This window comes from Chiloscyllium plagiosum, unplaced genomic scaffold, assembly GCF_037043375.1.
Source record: "Chiloscyllium plagiosum isolate Xiang-an unplaced genomic scaffold, Cpla_swu_hap1 HiC_scaffold_21, whole genome shotgun sequence".
In the NCBI taxonomy this organism is placed as follows: domain Eukaryota; kingdom Metazoa; phylum Chordata; class Chondrichthyes; order Orectolobiformes; family Hemiscylliidae; genus Chiloscyllium; species Chiloscyllium plagiosum.
In genome coordinates this window covers 7,328,828-7,343,183 of record NW_028270159.1, presented here as the reverse complement: position 1 = coordinate 7,343,183, position 14,356 = coordinate 7,328,828, and the positions used below count along the sequence as shown (strand labels likewise).

General features: G+C 41.5%; 2 protein-coding genes across 3 annotated transcripts in view; one reads left to right on the top strand and one right to left on the bottom strand.

Moving 5' to 3' along the window:
• Positions 1-1,897: 1,897 nt before the first annotated feature.
• The window catches only part of bbln (bublin coiled coil protein), an 85,219-nt gene continuing 72,760 nt past the window's right edge, over positions 1,898-14,356 (bottom strand). Inside the window, exon 3 of the mRNA XM_087998208.1 lies at positions 1,898-1,998. Within this exon, the coding sequence (XP_087854334.1) occupies positions 1,945-1,998 (54 nt within the window). The 3' untranslated portion in view covers positions 1,898-1,944. The remainder of the gene's footprint in view (positions 1,999-14,356) is intronic.
• The window catches only part of ciz1a (cdkn1a interacting zinc finger protein 1a), a 70,510-nt gene continuing 62,614 nt past the window's right edge, over positions 6,461-14,356 (top strand). For both annotated transcript variants that reach the window (XM_043720561.2, XM_043720560.2), the window contains exon 1: positions 6,461-6,837. In XM_043720561.2, the coding sequence (XP_043576496.2) occupies positions 6,476-6,837 (362 nt within the window). In that variant the 5' untranslated portion in view covers positions 6,461-6,475. The remainder of the gene's footprint in view (positions 6,838-14,356) is intronic.

Sequence of the window (14,356 nt, the reverse complement as noted above, 5' to 3'; positions counted from 1 at the left end):
TACTGGCAGACCGTCGAATATGGTCGCTGCTGGCGGCGTCATTTTTGTTACTGGCAGATGTTTGTCTCCATCCTCGTGGCCTCCATGTTTGTTTGTGGGCTGTCTCTGCACTTTTATTCCGTCGTAAACAACGAATCAGCCGCAGCTTTTTTGCGATGATCTGTGATCGATCGGTTTGCTCTTAGACGTAACAACTTAAGAGAGTTAGAGTACATTATTGTCGCCAGTACTTTAACGCGTTTTACTATGTTGTAGTTAATACGATCTTTGTTTCTGGAAATGGTGGGTGCCGCCATTTTGAGTCCACAGTTAAACCCAAAACAAATTCTAAACATTCCCAAACTTAACCATAACTAAGAGGAGAAAGTGAGGTCTGCAGATGCTGGAGATCAGAGCTGAAAATGTGTTGCTGGAAAAGCGCAGCAGGTCAGGCAGCATCCAGGGAGCAGGAGAATCGACGTTTCGAGCATGAGTCCTTCAGGAACCATAACCATAACTAACTAACTAATATAAAAGCACACGTGATAAATGTCTGGTCTCTGGATCCATTGTTGATTAAATCTTACTTCATGGAATCCCAACAATGCGGAAAGAGGCCATTCGGCCCATTAGACGTACCATGAGCCTGTACCGAACTTAAGAGCACCCCAACCTGTCCCTGAAACCTCGCATTTATCATGGCCAATGCGTCTAAAGTACACATCTTTGGTCTGTGAGAGGAACCCCAACCCCCAGCACAAACTCCACACACACATGCACAGTCACCCAAAGACTGGAATTAAACCAGGATCCCTGGCTGTTATGAGGCAGCGGTGTTAATCAATGGGGCCAACATCCTGCCCCAAGCCACGCTTCTATTGAGGCTGAGTATTGGTTCATCAATACCTACTCAGTGCTTTAAAAATTGCCTTAAAAAACCTTCTGTTTCTTAAATTTAGAAATAAACATGCTTCTACTTTTGTCAAAAAAAGTGACATGGGAAGGGACAGGTTCTGGAATGCACTCCTTAGATGGTATGATTCACTTGTGGGTATGATACAAGTAGAAAACTGTCAAGCAACACAGAAAGGGCAGGTGAGTGGATTTCATTGGTTGTCCTCACTGTCACCCTTTGGGTAGATTGGTGCCTCCTTAGACTCCTGTTCATGGTAATACTGGACAAGTCAGATTCCAGAGTAACATCTGGATTGATGAACCATGCCTTTTTTAAAAAAAAATGAAGAACTACAAATGCTGGATAACAGAAACACAAAACAGAAATTGTTGGAGACACTCAGCAGGACAGGCAGCAACTGTTGCCTCTGAAGGAAGGTCACTGGACTTGAAACATTAACTCTGCTTTCTCTTCACAGATGCTGCCAGGCTTGCTGAGTTTCTCCAGCAATTTCCGTTTCTGTTTCTTATGTCCACAATTCTGTTACTGTAGTGTTAATCACCAAAAGTTGCCAATGTATCTTCAATAAAAAATGTAAAATTTATTACACAACAGAGAAAAAAAACTAGAAAACATTCGAAAACCATAAACACCCAAAAAACTTATTTTTCCCAGCAATGTTCTTTATTGGTATTCATTCCTAATGTACAGATACCTATCTTCACTGGTTTGTTATGCAACTAACAAGGCTTATACAACAAAAATCTTGACAAATTGATATTCTTTCTGTACACAAGATGAAATTATTTCAGTTACTTTATCTCCCTAACTCACTGTGTTGTTATTAGATAGCTTAGACAAATGTTTAAGGGTCAAAAGACAGAAAAATTATGGCACAGGTGGAGGCTATTCAGCCCATCGTGTCAGCACCAACTCCTCAAATCCACATTATTACCTAGTGTCAATCTTCTGTTCTTTCGCATATCTTTGAACATTATTCTTCACCAAATAATCATCAGGTGCTCTCTTGAATGCCTCAACTGAACCTGTGTCCATCACACTTCCAGGCATTACATTCCTTCTAATGGCTGTTGCACACAGTATGGCCCGTTTATGCATATAAACTAGGAACAAGAGAAGATTGTTTAGTCCCTCAGCCTGAATGGCATATGACTGCATCTAACTTATATGTTTGGGTAAATATAAATAGGAATATTGTCTGCTAGGCAAAGGATTATCTATTCAAAGCCCTTCTTCCATACATCTGTATATATCTTCCAAAATGTAAATTTATACAGCATTTTTCACAATCTCAGGATATCCTAAATCTCTTCTAAACCATGATGTTAGTGACTTAATTAAGGGTACATAGCATATTAATTGTTACATCCCACTTGGGATGGTGTGCTGATGATTGAGCCTCATTATTCCCCAGGGTATCATAAGATTTAATCAAAGTCTGTACCATTCCCAATTTACCTGACTGATGGATTCAAGTTAAAAAAAACAATGGCCAGACCCCCAGAAAAATACATTGGTGTTAAATCTGGAAAAAAAGATCCTGGGAAAATCAAAAGCACCAGTCCCCAAGCCTCAGTGAGGATACCTTCTTCTTCTAAAGACAGTCTACTGTCTGATCTTTTTCTTCGGTTTCTTTCACTTTATGGCATGAGGCACATGGCAATTGATACAGTCTTTGTAAAGACTTTGCATTACTGGTTAAAGGCAACAAGTCATTGCAACTGTCAGGAGAAAATAATTATGTTTAACCAGGCCTTGGTTGGTTTTCATTGAATAGCTGTAGGGACAGAGCCTGCTTCTTCCAGTCTGGAGACATTCTGCTCTTGTACACTGCACGCATGGCAACTTTCAGCTGCCCAGGATCCGATCACAGAGCTATTGTCAAACTGATGACCTCAACTGGTCTGAATGAACAATCTGTTGCTAGCTAAATTCACTTTGCAAACAAACACTTGTACTGGGTGAAGAGGCATCTCTTCTCCCTACTGTGTTAAGATAACTGAGTTACAGTAACTTGCTTTTGAAAGTACATAATTTCCTTCCACAGTTGTTGGTTTTAAAACAAAGTTTTTAAAAAATTTTAGTCCACAATCAAAAATAAAATAAAAATGTGTGGTTTTTTTATAATCCCAGTTAATGTTATTGTGGGACAAGTCAGATTCAGAGTAAAATCTGGATTGATAGTTTTTTTTAAAAAAGGTGGTCTTTCACTAAAATAAACACAAGACTGCAGGTTTTGTTTGAAAACAGTAATTTATTACACATAAAAGAGATAAAAATAAATAAACCAAAACAAAGACATCTAAATATAGCAGTTTGTTGTGCTGTGTGTTTTGAAATTTTTCAAAGTACCATCTAGTTCTCAATACCAAGTCTTCTCAATTAATTAAAATCCTGGATGCAGGTTTGCTCGCTGAGCTGGAAGGTTTGTTTTCAGATGTTTCATCACCGTACTAGGTAATATCTTCAGTGATCCTCCAGATGAAGCACTGGTGGTGTAGCCCATTTTCTATTTACGTGTTTGGGTTTCCTTGGGTTGGTGATGTCATTTCCAGTTCTTTTTCTCAGGGGGTGATAAATGGGATCCAAGTCAATGTGTTCGTTGATAGAGTTCCGGTTGGAATGCCATGCTTCTAGGAATTCTCATGCATGTCTCTGACTTGTTCGAAGACATACACTACATTGAAAAATCAGGCAGAAAACTAGCCACCAGGATACATGAACATCAACTAGCCACAAAAAAACATGACCTACTCTCATTAGTATCCATACATATGGATGAGGAACAACACCACTTTGACTGGGACAACACATCCTCTGTTTGGACAAGCCAAACAAAAATTCCTAGAACTGAGAATGTGTTGCTGGAAAAGCGCTCGATTCTCCTGCTCCTTGGATACTGCCTGATCTGCGCTTTTCCAGCAACAGCAGCAGGTCAGGCAGCATCCAAGGAGCAGGAGAATCGACGTTTCGGGCATGAGCTCATGCCCGAAACGTCGATTCTCCTGCTCCTTGGATGCTGCCTGACCTGCTGCACTTTTCCAGCAAAACATTTTCAGCTCTGAACTCCAGCATCTGCAGTCCTCAGTCTCCTCAAAAATTCATAGAAGCATGGCATTCCAATTGGTACTCTATCAACAAACACATTGACATAAATCCCATTTATCACTCCCTGAGAAAAAGACCAGGAAATGACATCACCATAGGAAATGACGTCACAACAGGAAATGACATCACCAACACCAGAAACCCAAACACATAAATAGAAAGCAGGCTACACCACCAGTGCTTCATCTGGAGGCTCACTGAAAATGTTACCTAGTTTTCTTAGTCCATGATTGGTTTCCCTACAGTGTGAAAACAGGCCCTTCGGCCCAACAAGTTCACACCGACCCTCCGAAGAGTGACCCACCCAGATCCACTTCACTCTGACTAATGTACCTAACACTGTGCGCAATTTACCGTGGTCAATTTACCTAACCTGCATATCTTTGGACTGTGGGAGGAAACCGGAGCACCTGAAGGAAACCCACAAAGACACAGGGAGAATGTGCAAACTCCACACAGACAGTCATCCGAGGCTGGAATCGAACCTGGGTTGCTGGCGCTGGGAGGCTGCAGTGCTACCCACTGTGCCACCTAGTAATGAAATGTCTGAAAAATGAACCTTCCAGCTCAGCAAGCAAGCTTACATCCAGAACCTGAGCTACAAATCTTTTCAAAAGTCGCTAATTAAAATCCAGAGAAAGTTTCCCTCCCCATCAAATTTACTGAGTTGCTTCTTCTCAGTTCCAGTTCTGTGAGCTATGAAGCTTTTTTCCTTGACTTCTCACAATAGAACTTAGAGTTTTCCCAATCTTTTAATCATTGTCAGTATTCTAACCAGAAACACCACCCTTTCACCGAGGTAACTTAGTTTCTTAACTGTTCGTAACAACAGTATCCTTTTTTCTAGCATAGATTATCCTTTTCACCCTAGTCAGGTCTCCTTCAAACTGAGCCCAAAGACTTTTGAACTTAAAAATTACTCATCCTAGATTCTGGTACAGCTAATGAACTGATGTTTCTTGTCTCATGACATAATCTCCATTCAATTTCCTTTAATATTCCCAGATGCCTTGCCTCTTGGCACATACTGGTTTTAAAATCAGGCTGTGGAAAGACTGATCTAGTTAACTTTTAGCCCCTTCAGGATATTAGGCCAACAAACATGCTACTAGCTTGAAATTCAAAAAAATAGCAATCATACTCTTATCACAAGACTGGATGCCTGTGGTAGAGGAAAGCTGGAAATCATACTGGTGCAAACTTGTGAACATTTATTGACTTAGGCAGATATCAGCAGGACTCATTTGAACCTACCCTCGATTCCAGTAAATGATTGATTAATACTAATGATGATGATGATGCAATCTTTGCATGGCAACCATTTGCATACAGCTAGATTCTCCAAATAGCTATGTAATAATGACCAGATAATGTTTTTTAATGATACTGGATGATAAATATTGGCAACAGATATCAGGGAGACCTTCTTTAATCATCTTTGAAATAGTGGTATCTGATTTTTAAATTTTAGACCTACCCAAGGAGACAGATGGCAACTTAAATTTACGTCCCAAACAAAGATGCACTTTGTCAGGACTGCAGTGAAACCAGATGCTGGATTCTGTTTTAAGTGAATAGAACCAATACTTTTTCTATCACCCAATTTGTCTACGTAAACAGCTACATGGATCCAGTTTTAATTCATCCCTTTCTACTCACTCAGGTTTCGCCTAGCCTATTAGGCTCACTTTATAAATTACGATATAATTTTTAAAATCTTAATTGACTGTAATAAGGCACTAGAAACGGGTCTTTTGTTGAAATTGAACTTCAGCATCTATGGAGAGAAATAGAATTAAAATTTTCAAACCAAAAATTTTTCATTATTTTTATTCATTCCGGAGGTGCCAGTGTTGGACTGGGGTGGACAAGGTCAGAAGTCACACGACACCAGGTTATAGTCCAACGGGTTTATTTGAAATCGCAAGGTTTTGCAGCGCGGCCGCTTCACCAGGTGAAGTCTGAAACTTCATAACCAGAAGTGTTTGGTTAGAACACTTGATGGCGATTGAAAGACTGACTTAGATTATAACCTGGTGTCATGTGACTTCTGACCTTATTCATTCTGAGACTGTAGACGTTGCTGTCTACATCAGAACAATTACCTTTTATTCTTTCTCTCACCACTAATAACAAATCAGCCAACTAGTCTGGGCATTTACTATTTTTATTTCAGACATCCAGCAATCGCAGTTACTGGACTCAAAACGTTAACTCTTTCTCTCCACAGATGCTACCAGACCTGCTGAGTGTCTCCAAGTTTCTGCTTTATGCCATGAGCACTCCATATACAACAAAAATGAAATATTGCCAATGCTGGAAATCTGAAATTTAATGAAGTAAGTGCAGAAAATTATGGAAACACACAGCAGTTCTACCAACGTCTGTATTAACGACCAATGAACCTTTCAGCTCCAGGTCAATTCAGCAATACGCAGATTGGTGGGGCCGCCATCTTTATTCCTGGCGACAATGAGCATGGAGAGCGCCATCTTTCATGCGGGCAACGAATTCGGGCCCTCCCGGCCGCTAGCGGCGCTGTGCTGGGAGTTTTTAACCCTCTTTCGGCCGCGAGTCGCAGGTCCTCCTTCTCCCGCGAATGAAAACGGTCGCGGCGACGGATTTCTGCTCGCCGTTAACAATAGAAACCATCGTCAGGTTTTAAACCGTATTTTAAAAGAAGAGGATTTGGTCGGCGCGATGTTTCCTCAACAACGACAGCAGCAACATTTCCAACAGCAGCTCATTCAGCTCCAGCAGCTCATTCACCAGCAGCGGCAGCAGCACCGCCACCCGCACCCTCACCCTCACCCGCACCAGGGAGGCTCCAACCGGTAAGGCTCTCACCCCAGGCCGGGGATCAGACTAGGCCCGTATCATCTCCACATGAACAAGGGGCAGAATTCGGGATATGCTGTGGTGGGGAAACGGTCTGGGGTAGGAAACGTGCCATTGAAAGACAGTTATAAGTGATGTATTTAAATTACTAACTGTTTGAAATCAGATTTTTTTTTTTAACGACAGCTTTCACTTTGTTTGCCCGCTTCTGGGAGGGAAAGCGGTTTTTGTCTGGCGCTACATTTAAAATAAATATCAGAACAACCTTAGCTGAATGGGCACTTGCACTTATCCGTGTTGCTGTCCAAACTTGACACACTCAACCAGGGGAGTGCTACACTGTTGGCGGTGCTTCCTTTCAGATGAGACGTTAAGATCCACCCCGCACAGACAGCACTTTGTGAAAAAGAACAGGGTAGTTCTTCCCTCAGTTTCCCGGGGCACTATTTATCCCTTCGCCAACAGCATCTGACACGTTATCCAGTCATTCATCACATTGCTGTTGTGGGGTTCTTGTGATGTAGCTAACCCTAGATCCCAGCACCTCTGAACCAAACTGATTAGAAAATATCACATTACAGTATGCGGGATTCTGCTGATCGCACTTTGGCTGTCATGTAAACTACATTGCAACAGTGACCGCACTTCAAACTTCCTTCGTTAGTTGTAATTTGGAGGTCTCGCGTTGGACAGGGGTGGACAAAGTTGAAAATCAACTAGGCGAAAGCGAGGACTGCAGATGCAGGAGATTAGAGACGAGAATGTGGTGCTGGAAAGGCACAGCAGGTCAGGCAGCATCCGAGGAGCAGGGGAATCAACGTTTCAGACAAAAGCCCTTCATTTTTCCTGAACTGCTGTGCTTTTCCAGCACCAAAATCACACAACACCAGATTATAGTCCAATAGGTTTATTTGGAAGCACTAGCTTTCAGAGTGCTTTTAGTGTTTGTTAGTTATAAAATGCTTTAGTGCCCTGAGGTTATGAAATATAAAGTAGAAATGTAAGTGAAAAACAGTGCTGAAAGTACTTAACAGGTTTAATGACATCTGTAGATGTTTTGGGAATTTGACCTAACCTGACATTTATAAGAGCTGATCCTAGAGGAAACGTTGGGATGATACTTCAGAAAATAAATTGAGGGTTTGGTTAGGAAAAAGAATGAAGCATATGGAAGGTATAGACAGGATAGATCGAGTGAATCCTTAGAAGAGTATAAAGGAAGTAGGAGTATACTTAAGAGGGAAATCAGGAGGGCAAAAAGGGGACACGCGATAGCTTTGGCAAATAGAATTAAGGAGAATCCAAAGAGTTTTCACAAATACGTTAAGGACAAAATGGTAACTAGGGAGAGAATAGGGCCCCTCAAAGATCAGCAAGGTGGCCTTTGTGTGGAGCTGCAGAAAATGGGGGAGATACTAAATGAGTATTTTGCATCAGTATTTACTGTGGAAAAGGATATGAAAGATATAGACTGTAGGGAAATAGATGGTGACATCTTGCAAAATGTCCAGATTACAGAGGAGCAAGTGCTGGATGTCTTGAAATGCATACAGGTGGATAAATTCCCAGGACCTGATCAGGTGTACCCAAGAACTCTTTGGGAAGCTAGAGAAGTGATTGCTGGGCCTCTTGCTGAGATATTTGTATCATTGAGGTGAGGTGCCGGAAGACTGGAGGTTGGCAAACATGGTGCCACTGTTTAAGAAGGGTGGTAAGGACAAGCCAGGGAACTATAGACCGGTGAGCCTGATGTCGGTGGGCAAGTTGTTGGAGGGAATCCTGAGGGACAGGATGTACGTATATTTGGAAAGGCATGGACTGATTAGGGATAGTCAACATGGCTTTGTGCGTGGGAAATCATGTCTCACAAACTTGATTGAGTTTTTTGAGGAAGTAACAAAGAGGATTGATGAAGGCAGAGCGGTAGATGTGATCTATATGGACTTCAGTAAGGCGTTTGACAAAGTTCCCCGTGGGAGACTGATTCGCAAGGTTAAATCTCATGGAATACAGGGAGAACTAGCCATTTAGATACAGAACTGGCTCAAAGGTAGAAGACAGAGGGTGGTGGTGGAGGGTTTTTCAGACTACAGGCCTGTGACCAATGGAGTGCCACAATGATCGGTGCAGGGTCCTCTACTTTTTTGTCATTTACATAAATGATTTGGATGCGAGCATAAGAGGTACAGTTAGTAAGTTTGCAGATGACACCAAAATTGGAGGTTAGTGGACAGCGAAGAAGGTTATCTTAGATTACAACAGGATCTTGACTAGATGGGCCAATGGGCTGAGAAGTGGCAGATGGAGTTTAGTTCAGATAAATGCGAGGTGCTGCATTTTGGGAAAGCAAATCTTAGTAGTACTTAATGGTAAGGTCCCATGCTGTGTTGCTGAACAAAGAGACCTTGGAGTGCAGGTTCATAGCTCCTTGAAAGTGGAGTTGCAGGTAGATATGATAGTGAAGAAGGCGTTTGGTATGCTTTCCTTTATTGGTCAGAGTATTGAGTACAGGAGTTGGGAGGTCATGTTGCTGTACAGGACATTGGTTAGGCCACTGTTGGAATATTGCATGCAATTCTGGTCCCCTTCCTATCGGAAAGATGTTGTGAAACTTGAAAGGGTTCAGAAAAGATTTAAAAGGATGTTGCCAGGGTTGGAGGATTTGAGTTTTAGGGAGAGGCTGAACAGGCTGGGGCTGTTTTCCCTGGAGCATCGGAGGCTGCGTGGTAACCTTATAGAGGTTTACAAAATTATGAGGGGCATGGATAGGTAATAGACAAAGTTTTTTTCCCTGTGGTCGGGGAGTCCAGAACTAGAGGGCGTAGGTTTAGGGTGAGAGGGGAAAGATATAAAAGAGACCTATGGAGCAGCTTTTTCATGCAGAGGGTGGTACGTGTATGGAATGAGCTGCCAGAGGATGTGGTGGAGGCTGGTACAATTGCAACATTTAAGAGGCATTTGGATGGGTATATGAATAGGAAGGGTTTGGAGGGATATGGGCCGGGTGCTGGCAGGTGGGACTAGATTGGGTTGGGATATCTGGTCGGGTTGGACCGAAAGGTCTGTTTCCATACTGTACATCTCTGACTCTATGACTCTGTGCAAGAAACTGTTAAATTGATGTATCGTACACCTTTTGCATTTATAGTCATACGCTCGGAAACAGACCCTTCAGCCCTACTCATCTGCACTGACCAGACATCCTAATCTGACTGTACCATTTGCCAGCATTTGGCTCATATAGAACCTTCCTATTCATATCCCATCCAGATGCCTTTTAATTATTGTAATTGTACCTGTCTCCATCACTTTCTCTACAGACAGGCAGGAGGCTGGAAGAACACAGCAGGCCAGGCAGCATCAGGAGATGGAGAAGTCAATCTTTTGGGTGTAACCCTTCTTCAGGGTGCTTCTCTCCACCACTTCCTCTGGCAGCTTGTTCCCTACATTCACCATCCTCTATGTGAGGAAGTTATCCCTCAGGTCCTTTTTAAATCTTTCCCCTCTCACCTTAAACCTATGTCCTCTAGTTTTGGACTCCCCTTATTGTAGGAAAAAGACTTTGTCTATTCACTGTACCCATACTCTTCATGATTTTATAAACCTTTTACAAAGTCCATCCTTAGTCTTCAATGTTCTAGATGATAAAAGCTCCAGCCTATTCAGCCTCTCCTCTTGCTCAAATCCTCCAATCCTGGAAACACCCTTGTAAATCCTTTTTACACCTTCTCAGGTTTAACAACATCCTCCCTATAGAAGGGAGACCATAATTGTGTGCTGTATTCCAAAAGTGGTCTCTCCAATGTCCTGTACAGCTGCAACATTACATCTCAACTCTGAAACTCAATGTTATGACCAATGGAGGCAAGTGCTGCCTTCAAACCCTGTCTACCTGCGAATCCACTTTCAAGGAACTATGCACCTACACCCAAAGTCTCTTTGTTTGGCAATACTCCCCAGGTCCTAACATTAACTGTATAAGTCTTGCCCTGGTTTGCCTTACCAAATTGTCTTGCCTCGCATTTATCTAAATGAAACTCCATCTGCCATTTCTTGGCCCATAAGCCCATCTGTTTGAAACATTTGTTTTAGAGTTTGACCTAACCTGACATGATTATGTCCAATTCCTGTATGCAAATCTCACTGTCACTCTAAAGTTAGTGTATCTGGATGGGTATATGAATAGGAATGGTTTAGAGGGATCTGGGCAAAGTGCTGGCAAATGGGACTCGATTAGGTTATATATCTGGTCGGCCTGGATGAGTTGGACCGAAGGGTCTGTTTCCATGCTGTACTTCTCAATGACTCTGTGTCTGAAATTTATGATAATGCTCTTCATTGAAACTTGAAAACTGCTTGCTGGCTTAGTGCTGTCATCAGAGTCAAGTGGTTTACAAGCAGTTTTCAAGTCCGAACGAGTTAAAGGCACAAAGCAAAGATAAAAGGCCATTCAGCCCATCAAACTAAATTCCTCAGGAAACCACAGCATCAACTTGAAATGTATCCTAAGATGCTGCATGACAATACATTCAAATAAAGGTTATCACTGTTCCAAAGAGAAATAGGATGAATAACATTTTTTTAAAAAATGTTGCAGAGTTGGTATTGGGGATGGGAATGTGAGAGAAATGGAAACTTTTAGAGGAGGAGTTCTGGAGTTTAAAGGTGTTTAAAGTTAGAGGTTTAGTTAGGTGAATTTAGAGAAACTTAAATGTTTGAACTGGGAGAGAGTTACAGATGTGGACAGGTGTGAAGCCATGGAGAAAGTTTGACAGAAGGATTAGAATTTTAAAATAGAGGCATTTGAGGACTGGAATCTAATGTGGATAAGTGAAGAAAGTCTACTATTTACAACCTGTAACAGAATTGGTTCTCTACATTATTACTGTTGAAACTAATAACATTTCATGCATGCTGGTATGTCAACAGATTCTTTGCTGTTTGAGATAGCAGAATCTTTGCATGTTTAAATTGCATGCAGCTCATGTTGATGAAGTAAATACTGGAAATACAGCTTTAAGTACTTTTTTAATTGGCGACCAACTCTGGTATCCCATGATTTTCTTAGTCCAAAACTCTATGCATATACTTAATGGAGAGTATACCAGCTCTAAAAGTTTCATCATCCTGTGGGTGAAGAAATTTGTCTTTCAGCCCTAAATGATCAAACCTTTATCCTGAGACTTTGCCTTCTACTAGTTCAGGTGCTTCAGCTGTAAGAGAAAGTCACTCAGCATCTGTCTTGTCACATTAAAAATTTATGTTTCATTGAAAGGGTAGTTTGCTATATTGCTCTCTGGTTTCTGCTGATGGATAACCAATTGCTGGGGTCTGCAGTAAATCAGCAGTGACTGATGTGCTAGGTCTCTATTTGTTACGCTTTTTAAACAAGTTTTTAAGACCTCTCCTTTGATTCCAATGCACGGAACAATTGTCACAGGTACATTGCACCAAGAACCTAATATTGAAGAATGGAGAAAAACCTTGCGTTTTACATCATTTTCATAAATGTAGGGCGGCACGGTGGCACAGTGGTTAGCACTGCTGCCTCACAGCGCCAGAGACCCGGGTTCAATTCCCGCCTCAGGCGACTGACTGTGTGGAGTTTGCACATTCTCCCCGTGTCTGCGTGGATTTCCTCTGGGTGCTCCGGTTTCCTCCCACAGTCCAAAGATGTGCAGATCAGGTGAATTGGCCATGCTAAATTGCCCATAGTGTTAGGTAAGGGGTAAATGTAGGAGTATGGGTGGGTTGCGCTTCGGCGGGGTGGTGTGGACTTGTTGGGCCGAAGGGCCTGTTTCCACACTGTAAGTAATCTAAAAACCTGGGACTCTTTACAACCAACAAAGTATATCTTGAAATGTTGTCACTATAATAAAGAAAGAACTGTGGGAGCCAAATTGTGTACAGCAAACTCTGCCAAATAGTGGTGTTAAAAATCACATAACACCAAATTATAGTCTAACAGGTTTATTTGGAAGCACTAGCTTTCGGAGTGCTGCTCCTTCATCACCTGATTGTGGAGAATAAGATTGTATGACACAGAATTTAGAGCAGCCTTTAACATCTGAAATGGTGGGACATCAAATGTTAAGGAAAAATATAATAAATGCCAGGACCCTGAACAGCATTGATGTACAGAGGGAACTTGGTATTCAAGTCCATTGCTCACTGAAAGTGGCCATGTAAAGGTGTATGGCATGCTTGCTTTTATTGGTCAGAGAATTAAGTACAAGAGTCAGGATGTCAAGTTGCGGTTTTGTAAGACTTTGTTTGGATCCCATTTGGAGTATTGCATTCAATTATGGTTGCCACATTATAGGAAGGATGTGGAGGCTTTGAAGAGGGTGTAGAAAAGGTTTACCAGAATGTTGCTTGGATTGGAGGGTATGAGCTGTAAGGAGGGGCTAGAAAAACTTGGATTGTCTTCTCTGGAATGGCGAAGGCTGAGGGGAGACTTGATAGAAGCCTGTAAAATTGAGATGCATAGGTTGACGGTTAGAACCTTTTCCCCAGAGTTTAAATGTCTAAAACAAGGATGCATTCATTTAAGGTGAAAGGGGGAAAGTTCAAAGGATATGTGAGGGGTAATGTTTTTAACACAGTGAGTGATAGGAGTCTGGAGTGTGCTGCCAGAGCTGGTAGTGACAGCAGATACGATGGGGCATTTAAGAAACTTTTGGATAAACACATGAATGTGCAAGGAATGGAGGTATATGGACCAAGGGCAGAAAGGATTAGTTTAATTTGGCAACATGTTTAGCTCAAAATCGTGTGCCCAAGAGCCCGTTTCTTTGCTATATAGTTCTATGCCAAAAGAAAATGGTGCTGTTGTTAGGACATGTTGCACATGAATAAAAACAACACAAATAACATCTAGTAAGGCAAGAATAGAAAGAAAGCAAGCAATGCATGAACTACTGAATTTGCAGCCCCTTAGTATAGACAGGAATTTGACCTGATGGGCACCAGTTTTGAAATTCTGTATTTTAAATCCCCAAGTTATTCATGATGGGTCAAGGACCTTTCATCTTAATTCAGGATTGTCAGATTCAGCTGTTGGAGGGAGATTGACAAAATATTAATGTTGTGTTTAGCTGTATGTTTTGAGGCATGGTGTAAAGATGGTTACATACTGGGAAGCTGAACTGTATTCTGAAAATGTTCTGATGTATTGACAACAACTTCACATGCAAATTTCCTGATATTGTTTACATCCAGCCCTGCTGTCAAAATACGATAAGAACCCCAAAAGGATTCATGCCATTTAAATGCTTAAATTAGAGTGGGAAATACCACAAGGAAACCTGAGCAAAATAAGTCCCACTAGAGAATTGGAATTCTAGAACCATTATTAACACGTAAACAGATGGTGTGTAACACAATACTGCAATGAATTGTTACTAGACTTATTAAAGATTAAAATTGTTGGTATCACTTATGGTGTGTTGGAAAATCCATGTCTGTTACATTTTTATTTCAATCCCATGAATGTCTTTGTTGGGGAAATATTTT